Below are 27,026 nucleotides of genomic sequence, written 5' to 3'. Positions count from 1 at the left end.
CATTTATCAAGTTGCAATTTTAGATTAGCTGATAATAGCTTATCAAATACCCTTTTTAGTGACATTATGTGTTCTTCCAATGAAGTGGAATAAATGATAATATCATCAAAATAAACTAAACATAAATCAAGTCTTCTAGAAGGTTCATGCAGCGTTGAAATGTTGCAGGTGCATTTTTCAGACCAAAAGGCATACGAGTATATTCGTAATGTCCATGTTTAGTTGAAAATGCTGTTTTGGATATTGATTGCTGGTCCATTTGAATTTGATGAAAGCCTTTAGCTAGATCAATGGTTGTGAAGTATTAACAGCGTCCAAGCTTGTCTAATATTTCGTCCATTACTGGAATATCGAATTTGTAGTCAATGGTTATTTCATTGAGACTACAATAGTCTATGATTAATCGATATTTTGGTTTACCAGAAGCATCACTTTTCTTTGGCACAATCCAAATTGGAGAACAATAGGGGGGTTTAGATTTCCTAATTATTTTTTGTTCTATCATTTCGTTGATTTGCCTGTTGACTTCATGATCAAACGCTTGGGCGTATTTATATGTTTTTTTTTATAGATAGGGTCTTCGTGTTTTGTATGAATAGAATGTTTAATCGTACTTGTGAAGGTCAAAGTTGCACCTTCTTTGTACTGAATATCACAGTATTCAAGAAAAACGTGGGAAAGTTGCTCCCTTTCTTCTGTATTTAGATGTTCTAATCTGAATACGATAGATTCTCTTAACTCGTAATCTAAGGCGTAGATAGAGGATGTTACTAGAAGGGCTTCTTCTATGTATGGGGTAATAAGAGAATTTTCCTCAGATTTAGAAGTTTTGGGACACTCATGGGTAGTCTTGGACTCTTCTGGGTTAGACCTGGGGCACTCATTGGAGACCTTTGACTCATCTGATTTTAAGTGGGGTTTCCGCTTAATTTTCAGGAGGGTTTTCTCCTTTTTGGTGTTTGTAGAGGGGTTTCCTCTGGGTTAAATGACCTTGGGCAATCATTGGTAGCCTAGGGCTCATTTGTTTGGATGTGGTCGTACCACATTTTAAATGTGTAGCCATTTATAGTGACTGTTTGTGTTGAATAATTAATTTGAGTGTTAGTTGTTTCTAAATAGTTTCTGGCTAATAGTAAGTCATAGTTTTCTGAAAAGTTGTGAATATAGAATGTTTGTTTAATGGGACAAAGTTTGCTTCACTGCAATGAATCGCTTTGGTTCAACGTTATAATGCCATTTATAGTGTGGAATTTTACTTTAGAAGGTTTGATTGTGAAATTAAAGAAATTTTGTTTCATAATATTAATTGAAGAACCAGAGTCTACTAAGCATTTGAGAGTAATATTATGCATTGTAATTATTAAGAATGGGTTTCCTCCTCCTCTGACTCACTTTCTTATTCCGAGGCTGTTTGAAGAAAATTTTCGCATCCTGTATCCATTCTGTATTGGGCACTATCACTTTCTCTCTGCCGTTTGACGGTAGGGTATATTACTTCTTTGTTGAAAATTTAAAGGATTCTAGACTCTACCTGTATTTAGTTTTTGTGTGAATTCGTTTGCTAACCTTGGATTTGGTTCGCAGGGTCTTGGAGTAGTGTTCGGATTTGATTTATTTGTATTATGCATAGCATTGTTCATGAAATTTGATAGTTTGCATTATTCTTAGAGGTTTGGAGTTGGATTGTGTTAGGATTGGAATTATTTTGGGGTTTTGTTCGGTCATTGAAAGTTATTTCATATACACTTTCTTGATGTGCTATTGGTTTGAGTTTAGATACTGTCGTAATGTCCTGTCTAGCAAGAGTCATAAATTAGCTAACGGGCAATTTCTCATGATTACTTCTTTGATTGTATTATATAATGCATTTGTGTAAGTTAACACCACAAATGTTTTGATAAAAACATTTGGAACTGTTCGAGTATCCGCTTGCGAAACACTCGTCAACAAAGGTACATGGGGTCCGGTTGCGAAACATAGTTGCACCTGCATAACATAAAAGTGAAGACGTAGCGTCTGCCCAAAATCAAAGCAGGGCACCACCGACGCCGGCAGCATAGGTGGGCAGGCGAAGTTAGGTAGGGACAAATTTGTCAAACTAAAATCACTTTTGTTTTTGCAATCAACTAATAAAGACCTTACGGTCCTAACACAAATAAAAAAAAAATATATTATTTTTATTAATTGAAACTCCTTTGGGGTTAACTTGTATAATACGGTATTTTTGATATCATTTTCTAGCATAAGTTTATTTGATATTGTGAATGATTTAATTTCTAACTCTTCGGCGATCTTACGGATACTTCCGCTGAAGGGTGTTCACAAGGTGTTTGGGTTTTATATACGCTGATGAGCGCATTCATTAGGGTTGGACAAGTTGTTGCTCCGGATAACTGGGATATTCGTTGGGAATCTACTGCAATCTATCGGTTGATGGGTAAAGTTGAATTATGAACTCGATCCTTTGTATAAAGGCACTGAGCTCTTGGGTATTACCACTGAATGTTGGTATTTGGAACACAAAAAGGAACACATTTGGTTTTTTTATGTATTATTAAACGTTTTTATTAATTCCAATATAGGAAGAACTAGAGCCTTTGGATTATCACTAGGTTGGGTAATGGACTTCGAAGTTGAAGTGAGCTTATCGCAAATGATAGCGTACTCAGTACTTAACTAACTCATGGAGACATGTTTGCGTTTATAAAGGCAGATTGGATTGGAAGTTTAAAAGAATAAAGTTATAAACGTCTATTCTCCCGTAAAGAAAGGAGCTCCCGAAAAATTGGAGTAATTAGAGAATCCTGAGATGATTGTGTGGGCGGAAGTTTTTGTTATTTCAGTTTCCTCGCCAAGTGATCGAATGTTTAGGTGACGTTGGCTCACCACAGAGTCTAGACTTTGGAACATGATGCTGTGCATAAATAATAGCTTATCTTAATCGAAGGGCTCTCGATCTTTGATTACATTTTGTACTTAGTCATTAATGTGTGTGTGTGAGTGTTTACAATTGTGTGTGCGGTTGGGGAGTTGTGGGTGTAGTATGGATATGTTACTATACATATATTGGTATATAGAATATATGATGGGTTATGATGAGACTTTTGCACCAGTTGCAAATTTAGATATCTTTTAGCTTTTTCAAAATAATATAATTTACTGATCCATCAGATGGATGTCAAAACAGCCGTTTTAAACGGAGCACTAAAAGATGAAATTTGTATGACGATTCCAAATGTTTTAATCCAGTATGATGGAAATAAAGTATGTAAACTTAATAAAGCTATTTTTTGTCGAGCTGCAAGATGCCGGTTTGAGATATTTGAAAGTGCACCACAAAATTTTGGATTTCGGAGTCAAGAAGTAGACTTTGCAGAAGTGTGTAATACACACACAGCGTATTTTCAGCACACCACCTCAAAAATCACACTGATACAAATTGATTAAAAATGTAATAAAATGAAAAATTACTTTCAGACGAGTCCGTGCGTTTTTTAATGATTGTATTCCTATTCTTTTATTGCAGCAGCATTTGGGGAAGATAATTAGTTCAATCAAATAAAGAATTTAAAAGGTTCACTTAAATAAACATAGTAATAGTTCGTCTAGTAATTGTTTTGCTTTGATTATGTTTATATATAATATATATATAATATTCAAACTTCATATAAAAATTTATTTTGTTCATTCAGATTATTTTCATCAGTTTTCATTCAGTTAGATAAACATAATAACGGTAAGACTAGTATGTGTTTGATTTGATTATGGTAATATACAGGGTGCGACAGCACATCTTATTTTTTTAGTTGATGTCTTAACGGAACGCTGGTGGTCCCGTTCAAGAGGGGCTACTGTAAAGTTTTATCCCGACACGGTTCAATCTCTGTCATGCGTTGAAATAGTGAGGATCGCGCCTTTGTCGTTGAGGCATACTTTTCAAGCGGATGGTCGGTTAATTAAACACAGCGTGCATTTCGGAATCGCTTTAATTTAGCCCCGTTGGCTCCCGTCTCAGACCGCAAATCAATTGTTACATGGGTCACTACATTCAGGCAAACTGTAAGGGCGTCAAAACGAAGAAATGGAGTCCCTCGACCCGTTAGATCACCTGAGAACATTGATGTAGTGAGAGCGTCAATATTGCGATCTCAACGGCGTTCTGCGTGCAAACACACATCTCCCCTTTGACTATCCGATCGTTCTGTAAGAAGAATTCTTCATGATGATCTTCAATTTCATCCGTATAAGATGGCGATAGTACAAGAACTTTCAGAACGTGACTTCAATTCTCGGATGAACGCGTGTGTCTATTGTTTTTTTTTTTTTAGTGATGAAGCCCATTTTCATTTATGTGGGTCGGTTAACAAACAAAACATGCGCTACTGGGCTGACACCAACCCTCGAAAATTGCTTGAAAGGCCTCCTTTGAATTCACCAAAGTTCACAGTGTGGTGTGCAATTTCCTCAGATGGAATTATTGGTCTCTGGAAAATAAGGAGGAAATGAGGTTACAGTGACAGTGAATTCGGACCGGTATATAAACATGTTACAGAACTTTTTTTTCCACGGATAGAAGAGTTGGATTTGGGCGACACTTGGTTCCAACATGACGGTGCAACAGCACACACTTCAAGAGTACACACTTTCCAGAGCGCCTTATCTCAATTACAGGCAATTTGGAATGGCCGGCACGCCCTCCTGATCTGTCCCCTTGTGATTTTTTTCTATGGGTTTTTTTTTGAAATCCCGTGTTTATGCGAACCGTCCAAGAACCCTACAAGATATAAAAACCAACATCCAAGAAGAAATAGCCAACATAACACCTTCTAGAGTCACGATAAAACGCCAGAAATCGGTTTACGAACTGTATAGAGAATGGGGGAAGTCACCTATCAGATTTCATCTTTAAAAAAAATATATATAAATAAAAAACTTTAGACATGAGCTACATTGTAAAAATAAATATATATTTTCCGATGCCTACAATAGTTTTCATTGAGTTCTGATAAAAGGAAAATATGCTGCCGCACCCTGTATACATATTTAAAGCTTATCTAAAACCCTTAAAATAGAACGCAAGAAAAATTAATTATATAGATTCTGTACTAAAGGCACCAAAGTGATCCGAAAAACAAGAAAACAGTTTCTTAAAATTTCCATATTGTATCATTTGGTTGAGGGCTGCACCGAGCGTCACAAAATATTTCATCTGCAACGAAAGGAAAAATTTATATTTCTTACAGGAGGATGTTGTCATTTCGAATATGGTGCTCCTGTAATGGTTCTCAATTAAGAAACCACTTGGTCTCATATACCTTAATACACACATTAGGTTAAGTTCAGAGGAATTGACTGAACGATTCCTTTTGGAACCGAAATAAATAGAATTCGATTGAAAAAAAAAAGTAATGGTTCTCAGGATATTGTATTGTTCTTACCAAATTTAATCTCCAACGCCTACAAACTGCTACGCCCACACTTTTGAAAAACTTTTAATTTTCTATCGATTTGCCAAAAAAAATGTTTGACACGCCCACTCCAACGCCCTACAACCGCCCAAGCCTGCCACGCCCACATTTTTGAACCATTTTTCGATATTTTTCTCATTATTTTATAAGTCTTGTAAATTTCTATAGATTTGCCAAAAAAAATTTTGGCACACCCACCACTCTAACGATCTAACGCAAAAAGCCATGTCTGGCCATGTCCATCTGGCGTCTGTATATCTGTCCGTATGAACGTCGAGATCTCAGGAACTATAAAAGCTGGAGGGTTGAGATTCAGCATAAAGATTCTTGTGACTAGACGCAGCGCAAGAGAGTTGACCCATGTTGCCAAGCCCACTCTAACACCCTACAACCGCATTTTTGAAAAAATTGGATATTTTTATATAATTTTATTAGTATTGCAAGTTTTTATCGAAGCCGCAGAACCAAGCACGCCACAATTTTTAGTTTTTTTCTCATTTTATTCACCAATATCTATCGAAATCCTAGAAATTTATTAAATTTAGCGTTTGCATTCACACTAGCCGAGTTACGGTTATTTGATAGTCGGGGAACTCGACTATAGCATTCTCTACTGTTCTTATAATCAGTTCTTTTATAACTCTGGAATTATCAACATCAAAATAATCTAAATTCTTCTAACAAAGTGAATCGGTAGTTTTTTAAATTAAGCAAACTCAATCGGTATCCGCCCAGGAAACTGTCTGTCCTTATAATATTAAATAACTTAATTAATTGTCCGCTCCTCAAAGTGAGACCACGACTTAAGCATAAATTAAATAAATAAATAAATACCCGTTGCTCGTAGGGAGAGTAAAAGTAAGGACACTAGAATAACAAGATGCGTAACGCCATACAATTTTTTGGCACGCGATTTTTTGGCCGTGACTCTGGAGGTGGCTCCAGGCTCTCTCGAGTTTTTGTTCGAGTGAGAAAGAGCGTAGAGCGCTACAGCAAACAACACTTTTCTACGCATACACTGATAGCAGACAACTGTATGTGTGCTCATGCATTGTAAATTTGACAAAATATGCCCTTCACCTTAGAAGTTCGTTGACTTTAAATCTATATTATTTTTTTTCAATTGGCACCATGCAAAAAATTCTTGTTTTGCATTGCCTCAACGTTATTATTATTTAAATAAAGCTTAGAAATAGTAATAGCCGAATCTATGTACATCACAAAATAAATTTCGAAAATGACTTTATATTAGAATACTTGTCATTGTCATTAGGGTATTCAGCTTGCGGCATGAGAAAAATTAATAAGGCAATGATTGTTGAGTACTTGTGTCCGCACTTCGTGCCTGACGATATGACTTTTGCAACAAACTGTTTTCATATTTTTATTTATTTTATTAATTTTTTACTACGTATTATTATTTTTTATGAATTATTATTATGAAATATTATTATTTTTATTTTTTAATTTTGAAATATTATTATTTTTATTTTTTATTATGAAATTTTATTATTTTTATTTTTTATTAATAAAATTATTATTTTTTTATGAAATTAAAAAATAATTATTTTTATGAAATATTTATTTCTCAATGTAATGTCTTTCTTTTTCAAATTAGAGTAGTTATAATAATTTCCTTTGTATTTGCTTTTATTATTTAGTATACTTATTAAGTCATTTGACTTAATATGATGTATGTAAATGAACCATTTTTAGTATTTAAAATGCGCATTATATTCAGCTTTCAGTTAAATTTTTTTGGTCTTTTCCAATTTGATATTTTTAAAAAGCGCGCACTTTTGGCTGGGAAGAATAGCGCGCCATCATCATATTGCTACGAAATTGGCCACAACTCCTAATATGTAAATATGTCGTTTCTTCGATCAGAATTGATTTCGGCTAGAAAATCGTCTTCTAGCACAACACGCACACATATACGCGTTCTCGTCTCTTGTTTTTACTCACACAAGCAAGAAAATTCTATTTTTCTTACGCTCCCAGCGTAAGCGAGCGGAAAGAGACCAAATTTGGCCTTCACCAAAAAAGTGGCTGCATAGTGCCAAACCGTTACGCATCTTGTTATTCTAGTGTCTTTGGTAAAAGGGTATACTAGATTCGTTGAAAAGATTCAGGCAGAAGAAAGCGTTTCTGACTATATATTATATGTTCTTAATATATATATTCTTGATCGGTATCAATAGTCGAGTCGATCTAACACTGTCCGTCTTCTGACCGTCGAGATTTCAGGAACTATAACAACTAGAGATTAAGCATACATATTCTAGAGACTTAGAGCAGCGCAAATTGTTTGGCTCACGCTCACACAAACCGCCCTAAACTACCAGCCCCAATCATTTTTATATTTAATTATATTTTAATAAATTTTTGCAACGCCCACTCCACCACCACGCCCTAAAACCGCCCAGTACTGCCACGACCACAATTTTGAAAAATTGTTGGGTGGGTATAATATGGTAGATGCGTTGAAAAGATTTGTTCCAACTGTATAAAGTATATATATTTGTGATCAGGATCAATAGCTGCGTCGATTTAGCCATTTCCGTCTGTCCATCTGCCCTGCCCATACTATCCGTATGCACGTCGAGATTTCAGAAACTATAAAAGCTAGAGGGTTAAGATTCAGCCACGCCCACTCCAACGCCATAAAACCGCAAAAAACGTCGACCACCAAATTTTCGAAAATTTTTTGGATATTTTTTCATAATTTTATTGGTCTTGTAAATATCTACCGATTTGCCATAAAGCTTTTTGATACGCCCACGCCCACGCCCTAAAACCACCCGAAACTGCCAAACCCATATTTTTGAAAAACTTTTCGATAATTTTTCATAGTCTTCCAAATTTCTTTTGATTTTGAAAAATTGTTGGATATATTTTCATAGTTTTATTAGTGGTATTAGTCGTTATTCTATCGATTTGCCAAAAAACTTAAGCCGCCAAACCGGTCACGCCCGCACTTTGGAACATGTATTACATTTTCCCCATTTGATTCCCCAATATCGATATTCCAGAACAATGATGAAATTTCGCATTCGCTCAGTAACGGGTATCTGATAGTCGGGAAACTCAACAATAGCATTTTCTCTTGTTTTGTTAGTGTACAATTTTAGAAATGACAGTAATTGCACGTTTTAGAAGTTGAATGAGAATTTAAAAAATTCATGGAAGTTCATGTCTGAAACATTATTTACTTGTCTTAGTCTCGGGACAAAGTGACAGGGATGTTAATAAGATTGTAATTGTTGCAGGTTTGGCTGGAATACATTTTGAAGAATAATTGCAACTGAACGGCTCTTTTATTGTTACATATAGTCTAGCTTATATACATGCCTACTTTTTCAATGTACTGTCGTCGTCCGTTTTTTCTTTGATTTGAAGAAACCTTTTCCCTTTCCTGGTCCTTCCGCGAGTACAGACATTCATATCAATCTATGTTTTTTGATGGTAAGCAACGGATTATGTTCCTACTGCATTTAGCACGAAATTACTGGATTGAAATAAAGATTGCGTATCGTAGAACAAATCAAATTAAGCGATCTGCATACGTGGTGAGACTTAGTCCATCTCGTTGCATGTTTTGGTTCTTGTGTTGGGTGCTCTGTAAATCACAGTACTCGAACAGCACAAATATCCAATTTATTTGAGACGGTTTCATTACGCTTCAAAAACCGCCAATCGTTCGATAACTTATTTTCGGATCTAATTTCCCAACAAAACATAAAAAAGCTTCAGATGTTCATGCGGGCTGAAAGACTTCAATATTTGCAGCAAACAATAAATACGCATGCAGCAACCGGAAACAGCGTTTTATAACAAACTGCAGTGCAGCAGCAGCCGAAGATTTCTGATTTTCTGAAGATTTTTCTCCATTCTGTACAGAACCTTTCTGGGTGGTTTCGAAAGTCATTATATAAATTATTGAATTCGCCCTTTTTAGTTCTACTGCAGTTAAAGGGGTGGATGCCAGTTTTTTTTAACAGAAATTTAATAGTTGCGCTTGATGCAAAAAATTCTTCGTCGGAATCCATTACTTTCACATTAATAACTAAAAGAGAGCAATGTAGCTCGTTTCTCGCAAAGCTCTCACTCTGCCATCAAATCGCTTTGCTCATAGCTTCTTGATTCGCGCGCACTCTGCCGTGACCCAGAGTAAATAGAAAAGCGAAGATGGAATGCGGAAGAAAGCAAGTTCACCCAGGTCAAACGGTAAATAATGGTTTTTGGAACATGGTACCGCTGGTAAAGGTACCGCTGGACCTTAGACTCGAGTCGGCCAAGGGCACTCAGTTAACAGAGCAGACCTTAGACGTTGCTGGACCTTAAGAGAGAGTTTAAAACTCTGAGGCTCCAACGTTGAGTTTCACATGGAGAGAATACTGCAGGTGGAGACGGTAAGGACCTGGCGTGGTCGGAAAGGTATTGTGGAGTTTTTGATTGGTGCCCTGTAACAGGAGCGGTCATAATAGACGTGTGCTTCCGGGTGTTTGCAAAGGAAGTTCTGAGAAGAGCTCCGATTCGACCTAACGGACGACATACCTTGAGACTCCGCCACTATAATATCCTAGCTCTCGTTCAAGCCGACACTCGGCCCATTGTCGGGGACGACACATGACGACAATGGAAGTGTTTAGCTATTGAGCTTTTTCAATAGCTGTTGCGAATAATAAAAAACCGAAGAAAGTTTGCTTTTATAACGACAGTTTTTATTTTGCGAATTGTTACGATAGCGATAATCGAATGCGTAAGTTTAGTCTTTTCCGAAACACGAAGAATTGGCAACTGGCGGGCAGGCAGCCGAAATGCAGCGCCCAAGCTTAACGTAGGTGGCTAACAACAACAAACAAGGAATGTGCGCCGTACAGATAAATGCGTGCGAGAGCAGCGGTTTGCACTATGGGCATCGCAACTGCTACCACTGATTAATTTGACTTATAATATTAAAGAATATGATTAGTCTACTGCACAGTTTTGGCGGCTGCATGACCCAACAGGAAGGAATTGGGTGGGAAAAACACATAAACTATCTGAGCTAGCCGCTGCAACTCATAGAAAGCCGACTGATGAAAACCCGTTCGTTACAATACTAAGCTGCTACTTTCACGAACACTTCAGAAGTTTTCATTATCAGGCACGAAATTTGCTTGACTAAAGAATTCAACATCGCGGCAGATGAACGGCAAGATAGCGTCCTCGAAGCAAATCTATATCATTTGTTGCATTTTAAATTGAATATTTAGATCTGTTTGCAATTAAGTTATTAATATTATAATATTTAATTAAAGTCGGGTTAAAAAATGGCAAAAAGAACTAAACCTAATTTGGGAAGTATCTAGGCTTGCCTCTCTTGCATTCTCGCACTTGAACTTTTTGTTTAGCGGTCTGCTGTTCGCTCTTCTATTAAGTCTCTATTGTAATTTCCTTTCGTGAAACGTGGACACAAATACAAATAGTTTGGTGTCTAAACTCAGTCAACTACCTTTTTACCCCATTATTCTATGTGTCATAAACATAAATCCAGAGCCTACTGTGGGAGCTGCAACGAACTTAAAAAATAATTTACTTTAAAATAGGTACAATTAAATTGTCGTTTCATTTTTAAAAATATGCAAAAAAAATGTATTAGCTTAAAATACGTAACGCTTTTAAGTTACAATTTGCTGATGCTTGCTGACAGAAAATATTTCGATGTCGAAAGCAAGCCCTAGGATAGCTAAATTAGTGCGGTGAGTATATAATTTCCCTAAAAGCTTAACAAATTAAACAAGTTTAATTCATAAATATATATTGTCAGGTCACGCATACTTACGTTCATTTATTTTAAAATTTGACATTTTTTTGCCTAAGTCTTTTAATTGGTCTAAAAGACTGGTATTCCGGCATTGCTTAAGAAACGAGTGTGTCATTAATTTTGATGCTGCCCATCGAGACAATGGATTTTTATTTAAGCACAGCTCAACAAATTGATGGAAGTCTTCTGAAAATGATTTGTTTACAATTACATCACGAACAATCCGTTTATTTGTGTGCTCCAGTGAACCTAAAATTAAGAGAAGCTTTAGTTGTGCAGAACTGATGGCCTATGTACAAATGGGCAAGAAAAACAATAAAATTGAAACAAGAGAGTACCCGACTATGAGATACCCGTTACTCAATGCGAACGCGAAATATTTTATCATTTTTCTGGAATATCAACAGATACAGGGGAATAAAATGAGAAAAAAAAATTGTTCAAAAGTGTGGGCGCGAGAAAAAATTTTTTGCAAGTCGATGGAATTAACAAGATTATGAAACAATTTCGAAAAACGGTTCAAAAGTGTGGACGTGGCAGTTTTGGACGGTTTGTGGGCGTTCGAGTGGGCGTGGCAAAATTGGTCTTGCGCTGCGTCTTTGTCTCTAGAATCTTTATGCTGTATCTCAACCTTCTTGCTTTTAAAGTTCCTGAGATCTCGACGTTCATACGGACAGACGGACATGTCTTGATCGACTCGGCTATTCATCCTGATCAAGAATAGAATATATATATTTTTATAGTTCGAAACGCTTCCTTGTGCCTGTTACATACTTTTCAACAATCTATTATACCCTTTTACTCTACGAGTAACGGGTATAACTAAACCTATTCCAGTCTGGTCTAAAAGCTGTTGGATGACGCGAGTATCAACAACATCGATTTTATTTAGTAAGCACAGTACACTATCCTGAAAACCATTACAGGAACACCATATTCGAAATGACAACATCCAGAAAGGTTCGACCGGGGCGTTCAAAGGTTATTTAATATCTGTGAAAAATGTTTACCTTTCGAGAGTGCTCTAAGCACCCTTTTACCGTAGTTCCGGCACCCCTCCCACTAACGACAAGGGGCCGCCGCTGGAAGGGCAGCCTGTTATACATATACATTTGAGTTATGATTTTGAATAAATTTAATAGCTGGAAAGATATATTATCTAGGAAGGTAATGTCTGTAAATTGAGACACTGAGAGAATCTATTTGCAGAAGAAAACATATTAAAAACAAGAGAGAATGCTATAGTCGGCTTCACCCTTACTTAGCTCGTGGAAAACGAATATCGACAGAAATTGGTGAATAAAATTTTAAAATTATTCAAAAAAGTTGCAAAAATTTGTTTGCCAAATCGATAGAAATTTACAAGACTAATCAAATTTTTAAAATTTGTAGGCGTCGCAGTTTTGGGAGGATTTAGGTGCTAAGAGTGAGAGTGGCAATAAGATTTTTTTTTCAAATCGATAAAAATTTACAAAACTAATAAAATTATGAAACAATTTCGAAAAACCGTTAAAAAGTGTGGACGTGGCAAAATGGGTCAAGATGCTGGCGCTGCGTCTAGTCTCTAGAATCGGTATGCTAAATCTCAACCGTCTATCTATTACAGTTCCTGAGATCTTGACGTTCATCGGACTGACGGACATGGCCAGATCGGCTCGGTTATTTATCCTGATCAAGAATATGTATGTATAGTCGTAAACGCCTTACGGCTGTTACATACTTTTCAATGAATTTAGTATACCCTTTAATTCTACGAGTAACGCGTATAACAATATTTGACAAAACCGATGAAACTGTGACCACATAATTTCAATCTAATTCTAAAGCTACATTATATAACTGCCCAATTTGGACCAAATTCAAATTGAAATTATATATTTCTGTACTAAAATATTTACTTGTTCACACATGCAGTTTCTATTAAAGTTTACCGAATGAGTAAGATTTAAACAAATGTAAAGTATTTTTAACAAGAAATTTATACAATAATAATATAATATATGCTAATATTAATTTTCTTAGCCTTGACGTTAAACAAACCATTAGTTTTTATTTCACAAACGGACAGGGGAAGATCGACTCGTCTAGAGATCGTAAACAAGGATATATATAATTTATATAGTCGGACACGCTTCCTTTTACCTGTTACATTATTTTAAGCGTATCTAGCACTTAATCTACGATTAGCGGGTAATAACACCCCAAAACATGGAACGATAAAAGGGTGCCATCGTACTGTGCCATCGTTCGTCTGTTTACAGAGTCACGGCTGAATGGACACAGCTTAGATTCCGACGTGGTATTTTCCATTTATCATTGCGCATTTTTCGCCTTTGCACCCGCATCTTTTCTAGCTGGCGGCATAGAATAACTACTCCGATTTAAAACTGCTTGCTGACAAATCTGATTTCTAGTGTGCAGCGCATCTACCCTGACAGTGCACGTGGGAAACAATTTTGGATCAGATCTACATACAAGGCACATTACATATTGGGCACACCTCTGATCGCGTTATGTTTCGGTTCTCACGACTTGTTCGTTAGTTGTCGCCAGAACTTTGCCGAAAGTCGCTCCATTAAAACATGGTGCCGCATTCGCCACCCGCACAATGTTCAAAACATAAACACACACATCCGCATAGCGGCATCAAGGCAAATCGAAAATGCCGATTCTTACCGTCTTTACCGCTTCAGCAGAACAACGCCACCGCTGCGTAGCGACTACGCCAGCAGAGCGGACAGATAGCAGTAAGAGAAGTGGAGGAGCGGACATTTTTTGAGAGGCACGAGCCCAGATTCATTAAATTTTTGTAAAAAGCAGCTTCTGAAGACGTAAGCGCAGCCCAAGTTTGTTTAAAAGATGTTACGCCCACAAGTCGCTACAATTCCTACGCTCACGATTTAAAAAAATGGAACAGTTTTATAATTTTATATTTTTTAATAATTTATAAATTACCTTGATTTTCCAATAGGCTGTTTTTATCCAGTAGCACTTGCAGACTTCCACGCACTTTTTCAATATACATGTATGTTAATTCTGTGTCTTTAAAGGGCTGAAACCCGTTTGCCATTTCACAACAAGTAATTCCGATGGAATAAATATCTATTTTTTCAGTATAACCAGAAAGGTTTTGATATAAAACTTCTGGTGCTGTCCAATACAACTCTTTTTCTATTCCAACCGTTGATCCAAATAAAAACTGTTTTTTTTCACCTTGACTAATAAAACTTTGACAGTATCTAAAATTTGATAGAACAGCTTTTCTGGGACTTAAGAGTATGTGCTTAGCCCTTACTGATCCATGAACATAATGCTCGGAGTGAATATAAGTAAGTGCTGACAATACATCCTTCAAAATTAGTGCAATTGTAACCTCCGGAAACCCTGAAAAATATTTAGGTGCATTACAAACAAATTTGAGAATGTATCGTTAAATCAATAATAAAACAATAAAAAACAAGAGAGAATGCTATAATTAAATAAATAGAACCAACCACAATCGTAATTCTTAAGCAAAATTGCCAAAATCAGATTAGTAATGTAGAAATATAAGAAAACAAAATGATAAGAGTAACCCCCAATGCACAGTAGAAATCAATAGCATTATTTTTTTTAAGTGAAAGGAATCCTTCTGCCTGTTGCACACTTTTCAAAGAATCCAGTATACTCTTACTCTACGAGTAACGGGTACAAAAACTATAAATAATAGACTTATATTGGTGCCGTATTCTATATTATGACTATTAAGCTTAAATGCAGAGCGAACAGCAGAACGCTAAGCTAAAGGTGTAGGTGCGAGAGTTCCAGAGAGAGTGAGAAAGAGGGGAGCTTAAATAACGGAGATCTTGGTGTAATTCCTGGCGGCTGCGTGACTCGACAATAACTAAGCTGTTTTTTTAATCATTTTATGTTGATAGTTCTTTGTTTAGCCAATGAGCTTTTTCATATTATATTATATTATTCTTTGTTTATTTAAGTTTATTTGACACCGAAAGGGCCAAACCTGTTCGAATGCGTTTGTATGCAGGCGGCATATGTAAATTACAATTGTTACTGTTCTATTATTTAAAAAAAAATAATTTTTATTTTAATATAATATAATATTTTTTGATGATAAACTTTTTCACTTTTACTATTACACGACACTGGTTTTTTGCTTATCCTTAATTGGAAATCGTTATCGATCTTGTCCCGAATCAAACTGCTGAAGTTCTAATTCTAATTCCTAAGCCAAATAATAGTGCAATTTTGTTTAAAATAAACATAATATGATGAAATTATTTCACTGCATTTTGAAATTTAGATTTGCTGACTGATGCAGTTTGATTGAAGCGCAATAAGTTGATCATGGCTTGTTCTCCAAGTGAAAGCTGAGTTCACATTAAGTTTGGTTATTTATTTTAAAGCGTAGCTAAGTGCTGGCAAAGGCAATGACAAAAACAAAGACAAAGGAAATGCTGCCGAGATTCGAATTTGAAATTTGTTAATAAATTACGGGTTGGATAACTTGTAAGTAGGCGACTGAGGTCAAAACTGAGAGTTTTACGAAAGGCATACGGGAATTCCAACTCCCCTTTTGTGACTTTGGCAGCTATTAATTTAGCCAATTTGGGAGCGCAGGCTAACGGCTAACAAAAGTTTGCTGTATCTAAATTTATAATTAACAAAAAGGGACAATAAGAATTGTATGAATGTCAGTGTCTACTGACCCTCCTTGAGGAGCTTGAAGAATGAGGTCCCTCGGTTGCCTTAAGCCTCATTGGTAGTCGAGTACTGTACAGGGCTTTGCCAGCCGATTCCTGTGGTGCCTTGGACTTTTATGTTAGCAACTTTAGTGCTAGTTTATTTCATCAAATACCGTGTGCTGTTTCAAATCCTTGTGCATGGTGGTGTTTTCACATTCAACTCGTAACCAGTGACCAATCTCGTAGCCCTATTCTGGCTAACCTGGACCTCCAAATTGGAAGTTTCCTTTGAAGAGATTTAAACCTCCGCATGGTCTGCTGATAATTTGGTCGGCAACCGGACAGAATAATCACCTGAGGGCATTCGGGCGAAGTCTCTCTTCCCTTTTAGACTTAACTATTGGGACAACTTTCTACTTCTCAGAAGCGTTGCAAGAGAACATCAAGCCTTCCATTAACATTTCCTCAGGGCTCTGGGATGCAACGCGAGAAGCTATTAAGGAAGTGCCACTTGGCCGTACACAACCTCCAGACACAACCCATCTCAAACGAGTTTTCTGCATCAGCGACACCCTAGCATTAAACGTATTTGTGCAACGCACAGAAGCTCATAAAAGAAGCTAGTTCCTTCGTTAAAGTGAGGGCCTGCTAGCTGAGTGTTTTGTACAATTTTCCAGTGTCCGATATCAATGTTGAAGTGGAATATTTCGAGCCTGCTAGCTGTGTGTTTTGTAGAATCCGACTGTTTGGTAAAAGAGATTGCGATTTAAAATGCAATAATTCTAACGTAGTAGGATTGTTGCCGTTCACGATTACAAGGATCGGATTTATGGTTAATTACCTCCCGATATTTATGTATTTTTCGATTTGCATAAAGCATTATTATTTCTTATCCGATATCATTTTCCGTTCTAAAGGAAAATATTCGATTGTTCAATTGGATTTACCATTACAAGATTTCAAGAATGTATGATATCTGTACAATTTTTGTCACGGTAAAAATATCTCGCTGTTACCATTGAATAAAAGAATGTGTTAATTGATACCCATTTTATCGCACCAAAATTTACGTGCTAGTGTTTTTTATGACACCGGGTACCGCTGAACAGCGTAGAACCAAAGACACTACGACCAGAATAACAAGATGCGTTACGAACATAAATTCCGCTCGCGTAATATTGAGAATGTAAAAATCTAAAATTAGAACGCACATGCTTGTGCGTGTTAAAACAATAAGCGAGAAAGTGTGTATGTGTACGAACTGCGCTAGAAGATAACTTTCGGGCCGAAATTTACAAGACTAATTAAATAATGAAAAAATATCGAAAAGTTTGTCAACAAACTTGCGCTGCGTCTTTGTCTCTAGAATCTGTATGCTTAATCTTAAACTTTTAGCTTTTATAGATCCTGAGATCACGACGTTCATACGGACAGGCGGACATGGGCAGATCGACACGGCTATTGACCCTGATCAAGAATATATATACTTTATTATTAAATACGCCACGCCTTAATATTAATCGGTGGTTTATTGGATGGCTAGTTACAAGATGATTAGGTAATATTATTGGCTGCTTGATTGATCTGACTATGCCGTGTGTTTACAGCTGTTTCAAATTTGGGCGAACTAATTTGAATATACATACACAACACTCCTTAACAACACCCGGATGGATCGTATATTTCCGGACGTCGTCTACTACGCTCAGATCTACGTAGCACATTGGTTGCATTGATGGTTGATCACTAGGTGGTACTGGTTTTAGGTTCTCGATTCAGCAGTAGTTCAGACATTGAATTGTTGAAGGTCGCGTGCGGCGTATTATGCTGATGGAACAAGTATGTGGCTATGTTCAGGTTGATGTCTGCATTACGGTCAGACTTCTTAAGAAAGTTTTTGGTGCTTTGTACCATTCGCTCGGCTTTCCCGTTTGTAGACAGGCGAAAAAGAGCAGAGCGAATATGTCTAATAAACAATCCGAGTAATTTAACAATCCGAGTAAAGCTTGTAATAGTTTTTTATCTTGTGGTGTGGGAGCTTGTTGAATTTCTTTAAAATTGTCTATTGAAGGCCGGATTCCTAATGCGTCTATTTTAAAATCCAGGAACTCAATAGATGGTTTACCAAAGTTTACGAGGGCGCAATCCAGATTTTGCGAAACGCAATAAAACTTCCTTAAGCCTTTTATTATTTTCCGTGTTTATTTTCTTATTCAGATTTTCCTGTGATCAAAATATAGAAATATGGCAAAACACAGGTATCCCCAGCAGGATCTTCTCAATGCAGCTTTGAAAAATTCTTTGTGCCGATGCTATACCAAATTGTAGCCTGTTGACCTTAAATGCCCCATGTGTGTGATTATTGTTTGTACAAAACCACAAAACCGGACAAAACCATCTTTTTTGTTAACTGGTACACTTGGTGTTGCCCGTTCCGAATATTCAACAGATTCTAGAATACCCTGTTAGGCACAGAGGACTGATTTCTTCTTCTACCAGTCCCTTGATGGCAAACGGCAATGGTCGTGGTGGTAGGCGAACGGGTCTGATGGTTGAGTCTACATTTAACGTACTGGTGGTCCAGTAAGTTTTACCAATTCTGAGCTGAAAAGTTCTTTGAAATTATCAAGAACTTAATGAATGAATGTATTGATCGCTATGGAGATTTTTACCTGGATTGCCTGAAACCAGTTGCCACCTGTGACAATAACCAGGGTTAGATTTCCGGTATGCTTTTGATTGAAGCAAACAGAAACATCAATGACTCCCTTCATTGGAAGTGGATTCTGCTGGATATCGTTTAACTCCAAATCGCATCTATTAAGGTCTGCCCTACCGTTGGGCCAGATATAGTGGAAAGTAAATTCCTTCATAATAGTCACAGGAGACCCAGAATTTACTTCGAGTGCACAGGTGCGGCGTTGCGGCAGTATATTATGAATTGCGGATTCCCTAGGAGACGCTCTGCCCGGCTTAATCCATTGGCCTGCGCCTGTAGAATAAAACGAACTTATGTACGTAGTCCCTCGGCGATTCCGCACGGCGACAGACGCGTTGTAGATGGCCTTTTATCGCGCATAAGTGGCAAACAATCTCGAGATAAAGGCACTGTTTCCTTAAATGTTGACCGCCAAAGCCGGCGCACGCTTGTAGGTTAATGCTGCGAGCGCGTCGGTATTGTTGGGAACGATTTGTTGATATTCCATGTACGCAATCGGTGTGCTCCGATTCGTCTGATTTGCGCAGTGCAGCCATGTAATTGTTTGCAGACTCTCCTGTCTGCTGATCACGCTTATGCGGAAATTTTAGAGGGGCGTGGGGCGAAATGATGTGTCAGCCATTTTTGAATTTCGCTTTCTCCAGCTCACTCACTCTAGTGAGTTAGTGATGTTAATAAGTCATATAGCGACGCGCAAGCGTCTTTTTTCGCTCTTCGCTCTTTCCTTATTTGCCAGCAGGAACAAGTTGAAATGCTCTAAGTACGATGTCCATTTGTCTAGATACGCCAAGTCAACAGTTTGTGAACTTCCAAGGCCTGCCATTGCATGTTTTTGATTTCTTACTTTGACAATTGCCCCGAATTGTGAGCGTCTATATTTGCGTCCGATGCAATATACTTGCGCTCTACTTGCACGTGCTTTTCTCTAAAACCACTCGAAAAGTTATCGGTGTCCCTATCTTCCATGGGATAACGCAAGCTTGGATATAAGTAATTTTCATTGATCCCATCCTCGTCCCCATAAGCCAATCCGGTGGATTATTTGAAGGCCAGTTACAAAATGATTAAGTAATATTATCGGCTGCTTGATGCGCGGTGGGTACATCGCCTGGCGCACTGAGTACTTGACTGCCGATATTCTATTGGTTATCAAATGTTGAATCAGACAATGATCACAGATAGACTTAGACGACACCACAGTATACTGCTAGACGCTTACTCCCTGCTAGGCCTCTAAGGAGATTAAAAAGGAAGGGTTTCGCCAAAACACTTGGACAACCCTAAAGACCCCCTTGAAATATGAGACATAGTTGTAAGTCCTCACATGCTTAGTGCGAGGTTTGGTTTTATCATTTATCTGTTAATTGCGCTGTTATATGGTATTACTGTTACTGCATTGTATAGATTCATCGCTTCTAAATAAATGAATAAATAAAAAAAAAAAATATGATCACAGATAATTTGTGTGTAAAGCCGTTTGTGGGCGTTAGAGTGGGCGTGGCAACATGGGTCAACAAACTTGCGCTGCGTCTGTGTGTCTAGAATCTGTATGCTGAATCTCAACCTTCTAGCCTTTATAGTTCCTAAGATTTCGACGTTCATACGGACAGATGGGCATGGCTAGATTGACTCGGCTATTGATCCTGATCAAGAATATATATACTTTACAAACGAATCTAGTATACACTTTTACTCTACGAGTTACGGATATAACTATATAAAAATGTTTAACAAAAATTACAGAGAAAAAAATATTTAAAAGACATTCAAAACCTATATAAAAAATAATTTGACAATATACAATTTTTTTTTCAAAATCTATAAGAGAAATACTTTGAGAAAATAAAATTTTTTGCCCTTAACAAAAAATACCAAGTAAGAAGTTTTTAATAAATAATCATGCCAAACCCAAATAACCTAATTAGAGAATTTTGTTCATGGAGAAAAAGAGCAGAGACAATATTACAAATATATTCATCAACAGTAGGATCAGGAATTACGCAATTCTCAACGTTATCGGGAACAAAATTGTAGTAACGCAGCCTCAGTCCTGGAATCTTACAGCACCCCACTAAATTGGACGGCTATCTCAAAATGTTTGACAGCACACTATGCGGATGTGACAACACTAGAATACCAAATGACTTCGCTGTTGCAAGGAAAGCCAAAGACACTAGAATAATATAGAATAGAATATGTGTCTTTGTTTATACCCACCTATCCCTTATTTTGAACAAAATTTCTTGTCCCTACAGGGACAAGTCACTTGACATCTTAATTAGAGTCCTGAACGGCGACTTGCCCAGACTGTTGAGAACCAAAGAACCCGCAGATCCCCCGTCAGCACTTCAGCTATGCGAGAAGTTTGAAACTACAAATTAAGGACCAACCACGCAAATAATATCCAAACCTATTCAAGAAAAGGCCCTGGTAGAGGACGCACGTCGACAACCACCAACAAAACTCTGGCAACCTGCCAAAACAGCCACCAAGACCATCGGCCCCAAAGCCACAACCTAGGCCAGAGCCTATGGACATATCTAGAAGTATTCAGAAAAAACATTAAAGAAAAAATACATGAACACAACCAAATATACTGGATTACATTTTTTAGAGTAGAACCTCTTCGTTACCCTACTTCCAATCTTAAACAGGTATAGGAGATATGATCAAAATTCTGATAGACACCGGATACAACAAAAATTATATCCAACCAAGATTAGCTTAAAAACCAACAACCAACCACTTTTCGTTAACTCTGTGGGCTTAATTCTTATAACGCACCATACAATTGCCAATCCCTTCGACCTGAGAGATACTTTTATCAAATTTTATCTACTAACCCAAAAATTAAAATAAAACAGAAAGCCTCACGCGAACTCAACAAATTAGATACTCAAGTAGAACACTCTACAGAAATGAGACATTTAAGAACTATTTGCTTTAAAAATCTTTTTGGAGACCCATTACAAGTAAAAACGAGAGCCCAATATACTCAAGACATTACCCGTACCCAGAGGCTCTCAGACCAGAGATAGAAAAACAAATACAAGAGCTACTCGCAAACGACATAATTAGACCCCCACGGTTACCACGGTTACCAATCCAGACAGATACCCCATACCGGACATTAACAATGTATTTGCACAACTAGGACAGAAAAATATTTTCTCAGTCATTGACCTCAAAAGCTGCTTTCACTAAATTCCACTATGGAAATCCGTATTCGAAAAAACGGCATTCTCAGTTAACCAGGGTAAATACGAGTTTACCAGACTAGCGTTTGGCATCAAAAATGCCTTTTCAATGTTTCAACGGATGCTGGGCGATATCCGTAGAGAACATTCAGGAACTAGGTGTTTCGTATACATCGATGACATCATCATTAGCAAAAATTAGGATAGACAGTTAATATTTAATATTCTGGAAGAAGCAAATATTCGAATTCAGCTAGACAAGCGAGAATTCTTAAAAAAAGATGTTGAATTCTTAGAGTTTTTAGTGGACGACACTGGATTAAAAAATAATCCCGAAAAAGTGATGGCTTCGTAGAATTTCCCTCAAGGATCTTCGTTCCCTTTTAGCACTGTCAGTGCTTTACCGTAGCTTCATTAAAGATTATGTGAAACTCGCAAATCCCCATACAGCATTCAATAAGCTAAATCAAACTCTCGCTTCCGAAGAAGTCATGCTGGCATATCCAGATTATAGTACAGAATTCCAATTGACCACCGACCACCGATGCTTTAGATTACGTCCTAGGAGCCGTATTAGCTGAGAAAGACAAACCAATATTGTTTATTTCAAGAACCTTAAGTAAGACAGAAGAAAGTTACGCACCAAACAAAAAAGAAACGCTGGCCATAATTTGGTCAATACAAACTCCTCGCAATCTTGTGTATGGTCCAACCAAAATAAAGATATTCACAGATCACAACCAAATAAAAAGATAGAAAGTAAAATTAGAAGAATGCATACTTCCTATACTTTTGCACAAACCTTACAAGGCAAACGTGGTTTCCCATGCATTGAGTAGACCTCCCTTGCAAACGCATGGAGAACTAAATGCAATGACAGAAACCATGCACCGTAGTTTCAGCTCTCCCAAAAAACCTAATACCTATAGTAGAAGAACCAATAAATGTTTTCAAAAACCAAATAATGCTATCTTTGGGAGAAAAATCCTACAAACTTGAAATTGTTTTTCCAACATATCACAGACACAGTACAGTACCAATATTCAATTCAAAAACTATGATAAAAATCCTAAAAGAAAGGTAAAATCCGTCCGACATAAATGTAATATATACCGACGAGAAAACCTTTGGGAAACTTCAAAAAATGTATCCACTTTTTGATTATTACAAAAACAGATTCTCTTAAGAATAGTTAAACGCAAATATATCGGACCAAGGGAGAGCAAACCGCAATAGCAGCTTAAACAGACAGCAACTGTTAGAAAAGGTATTTTTCCACAAATGAGAGCTAAAATCATAAAAATAACAAAGGAATGTGAGACCTGCAAAGAACAAAAATTCGAAAGACATCCAAATAAGCGAGAGCTATAAAGCTCACCAAAACCATAATACCCAGGGCAAAATATTCACGTCGATTTTTACCTCAAATGTAAATAAGTAATCCTCACAGCAATAAATAAATTTTCTAAATTCGCGCAGGCTAAAATAGCCAATTCACGAGCAACCCAAGACATTAAACAACCCCTGAAAAAAACATTTTATTAATGTGATGATGCTTTGGAAGAAAAAATAGGGAAAGCTTGCACGCGCACACCCGGTCATGCAGTTGCAATAACATTCTTTTAAAATAATAAAAATATCTTTTATTTATTTATAGTTTTAATTATTTATAATTATAACTATAGTTTTGCACTATTCAAGTACCAATGTATGGACGTTACGCATCTTGCTGTTCTAATTGTATGCAAATGAAACATCTGACATTGAAACACTCGAAAAATTACTAAACAATTCATAGATATCTTCCTTGCTGTCTAGAAATATTAACAAAATAAAATTTCCGTTTACAATTTATCGAAATCGGATCAATAATAAGAATAAAAAAAACTATTGCGTTAGTTTTATGAACTTTATTCCTCTTTCACATCCACACAAGTCGTTAGTAAGCAAAATATAAATTATATAAGTTAAACTATTATTATTTACTGAATATAATCTAACAACCATAATAATTTCAACTACATTTTTGGAAAGAGAGGGAAGTTTCTGCCCTCACAACAGTCGTAACTTAATCTACAATTTACCAGAAGTATACACGTTCTTTAGCAGCATTTCACAATTTCCAAAACACATAAAATTGTAGGTCAAATAAACATACTGCTTGTACAAAAAACAACTGACGATAGTATTTATATTTCTATGTTGAAGCCGACGAACAGTTAAAACTTCGTTAAACAATAGTTTAAGCTTTTCCATTGGCTGATCCACAGAAACCTTTTTAACAGCCAAGCATTTATTGTTTAAATCTTCTGCTTTGTAAACCGTTCCAACCTTTCCATTTTTAAGTATTTCTAACAGCTTGTAGTTAGATATATTGTTACTGCACATCATTATCTGACCGTAACTAACTACCACAATTTAGTTCCTTCATTAGATAACATCATTTATTTCCGATTCATAAAGAGCATGAACCAGCTTATACCACAATTCCACAAGGTATATTCAACTAGAAAAGCTTATATGATGTTTAAATGTGTTCTATTAATTGTAAAATTTGTAAATTATTATTATGTTATGTTATAAGGGATGTCGTGAGTGTCGTATGTCCTTAAAGATTTCGTTTGTCTTTCCTGAGTATAAGTATATAAGTATATATCTTATAACTTAAGACTTTCCAAGCTCGCTGTATTGTTCTAATGGTATACTATGTCACTTGTTTCACATTCTTAATATTTTCGTCTATATTTGATTATTTATTTCGTTTTTATCTCTGCATTGTTATTCTGCCGCTTAGCTTATGTTAAAGAGTAAAATTTGTTAAAGGTTATGAGATATAAATCAATGTTTGGGTTTGAAAAAAATTTAAGAGCAAAAGTTAAAGTAGTAATTTATTTTATTATTTTATGGGTATTGAATAGAGTCGACACAGTGTCCAAACAAAAATGGGAAGAACAGCTCGATTATGAGAATTTTATATTTAAGTCGCCGATATTTATAAACTGAAGAATCGCCAAAGCCAAAGTAAGAAAAATTATTGTCGAGCTAGCCACATAATCGTGTTCCTCCAACAGCAAGCCACAAGCAATGCAGCAGATCATATACTACAGAACTGTAGCGCATTTAGGCGTCTCTCAGTAAATCAAAAATTCAGTTTGTTAAGTCTGCCTCCTTGACATACCGTTTCGAAATGCAAAGGCAAAAAGTGTCGAGCCTAAAACCGCTCATATAACATTCTTCTTCTTCTAGATACACAATACCTGAGAATATGTTCGGAAACTCTTCCTTTTACCTGTTACATACAACTGATTTCGTGATAATGATTACATAGTAATTATTTTACAAATAATAACAATGAAAAAAATAATAAAAACAAGAGCGAATGCTTTAGTGTAGTTATCCGACTATCAGAAATCCGTTACTCTAATATGCGAACACAATATTTCCTTATTTTTCTGGGGTATCAATATATATCGGGGAAGAAATTGAGAAAAAAAATAAAAATTGTTATAAAGTTCTTAAATGTTATGCTTATAATGATTCCCTTAACCACAATATCTTAACCTAATTAACCTAATTGCCTATGCCAACTTATATATGTCAAATGTCTCTTTAGTCGCTACCTATTATAATATTTACATTATTATATAAATTTGTGGGTAACCAGGGTTCCTCACACTCCATTCCTAACTCCGGGGTGGGCGCGACTCTCACGCGGCCATCCTGGGACACCTGTACCGGTACGCGCCCAGGACGTCGTTATCGAAAATCTGGATGACCGGTAGGTCCCCGGAGGAGACGTCCTCCTCCTCTTCTCACGGTTCTTCCTCGGCGGCGGTGGGTTTCTGTCCGTCGAGGCCGTTTCCGCTGTCGCTGGTGTCCCCTCGTAGTTAGGTCGAGGTGGCGTCGCCAATACCATATTCAGTGGCGTCTGCCTGCAGTAGAAATGTCTCCTCGAAGTCGGGACATGCGCGAATCGGTGCTACGGTGAGTAAATTCTTCAAGGCATCGCAGGCTAGCTCCTGTTTTGACACCCATTCCCACATCCAATCGTTTTTGAGGAACTGATCTGCCAGTATCCGTTCTAGTATTTACTGCAGCGAATAATAACCGTAGAAGAGCCACACAAGCGCAGGCAACCTGTGCAATGCACCAACTGCCAAGAATATGACCACACCAAAGCGTACTGCACCCTAAAATCCATCTGCGTCGTTTGCAGCGATGCCCACAGTACTGTAAACTGTCCTAAGAATAAAAACGATAGTTCAATTAAGTTACGCAGCAACTGTGGCAAAAAACACACAGCCAACTGGCGAGGATGCATTGTTTACAAGGAACTCAAGAGTCGCCTAAACAAACGAGTGGATTCAGTTCGAGATCGTATCACACCAAAAACTCACAAAGTAATGGAACCGCCTACAACTAACATCCCTTCGTCTGCCAGTCAGCGAACAATGCCAAAATCTTCCTTTGCAAGTGTACTAAAATCAGGGATCCAAGTACCGACAGCTGTCACCCCCAGCGTCCAGCATAAAATTCACCAAATAAATAAACAAGTAAACACACAGAACATTCTTGGTAATTGGCAAGAAGACTGCTTACAATGTACCTCTATAAACCTCCAATGCCATAACGGTGCTCTCACTCTGGCTGCTGTCTATTGCCCACCTCGCTTCACAATCTCTGAGGAAAAATTCACTACACGTTTTGACTCGTTTGGTGAAAGGTTTGTTGCAGCTGGCGATTGGAATGCCAAGCACATGTACTGGGGATCTCGGATAGCGAACCCTTAAGGAAAACAGCTGTACAACGCAAACATCAAACCGCAACAAAAACTTAACTATGTTTTCCCGTGAGCGCCTACATACTGGCCACCAGATCTCATGAAGCTTCCAGATTTGATTGACTTTGCCATCACAAAAAGGATATCCCAATCAACGACTACAGATGAAGCACTTTCAGAACTCTCATCTGATCACTGCCCGGTGCTCTTTCAGCTACAACACCTCGCGCGACCGTGTTGGCTTACAAGCAATGGGACCAACTGGGCAAGGTACATAAAAGATTTTTGTTCCCATACCAGTTTTTCTAGCCCCCTGGAAGCCGAGCAAGACATTGATCAGTTTGCTGGTGATATAGAATCAATACTTC

The 27,026-nt window shown here is 37.1% G+C and overlaps 1 protein-coding gene across 6 annotated transcripts; it reads right to left on the bottom strand.

Annotated features, from left to right (window-relative positions):
• Positions 1-2,539: 2,539 nt before the first annotated feature.
• Positions 2,540-24,338, bottom strand: LOC27208617 (putative serine/threonine-protein kinase STE20-like). Of its 6 annotated transcripts, none has more exons than XM_016184180.3 (4): positions 23,963-24,335; positions 14,233-14,661; positions 11,296-11,526; positions 2,540-4,484 (listed from the first exon to the last, which is right to left on the bottom strand). In XM_016184180.3, exons 1-4 carry the CDS (start codon positions 24,267-24,269, stop codon positions 4,465-4,467), a joined length of 987 nt encoding a protein of 328 aa, XP_016025931.1. In that variant the 5' UTR covers positions 24,270-24,335; the 3' UTR covers positions 2,540-4,464. The 6 variants fall into 6 exon arrangements, with proteins under 6 accessions (XP_016025931.1, XP_039148562.1, XP_016025930.1 ...); XM_016184179.3 differs by lacking the exon at positions 2,540-4,484 and adding an exon at positions 4,947-5,209; XM_039292625.2 differs by lacking the exon at positions 2,540-4,484 and adding an exon at positions 10,739-11,032 and having other exon boundaries at positions 23,963-24,336.
• Positions 24,339-27,026: the final 2,688 nt, after the last annotated feature.

Source organism: Drosophila simulans, chromosome 2R (assembly GCF_016746395.2).
Source record: "Drosophila simulans strain w501 chromosome 2R, Prin_Dsim_3.1, whole genome shotgun sequence".
NCBI lineage: Eukaryota > Metazoa > Arthropoda > Insecta > Diptera > Drosophilidae > Drosophila > Drosophila simulans.
The sequence above is the reverse complement of the archived record's forward strand: the minus strand, read 5'-3'. Positions and strand labels throughout refer to the sequence as shown.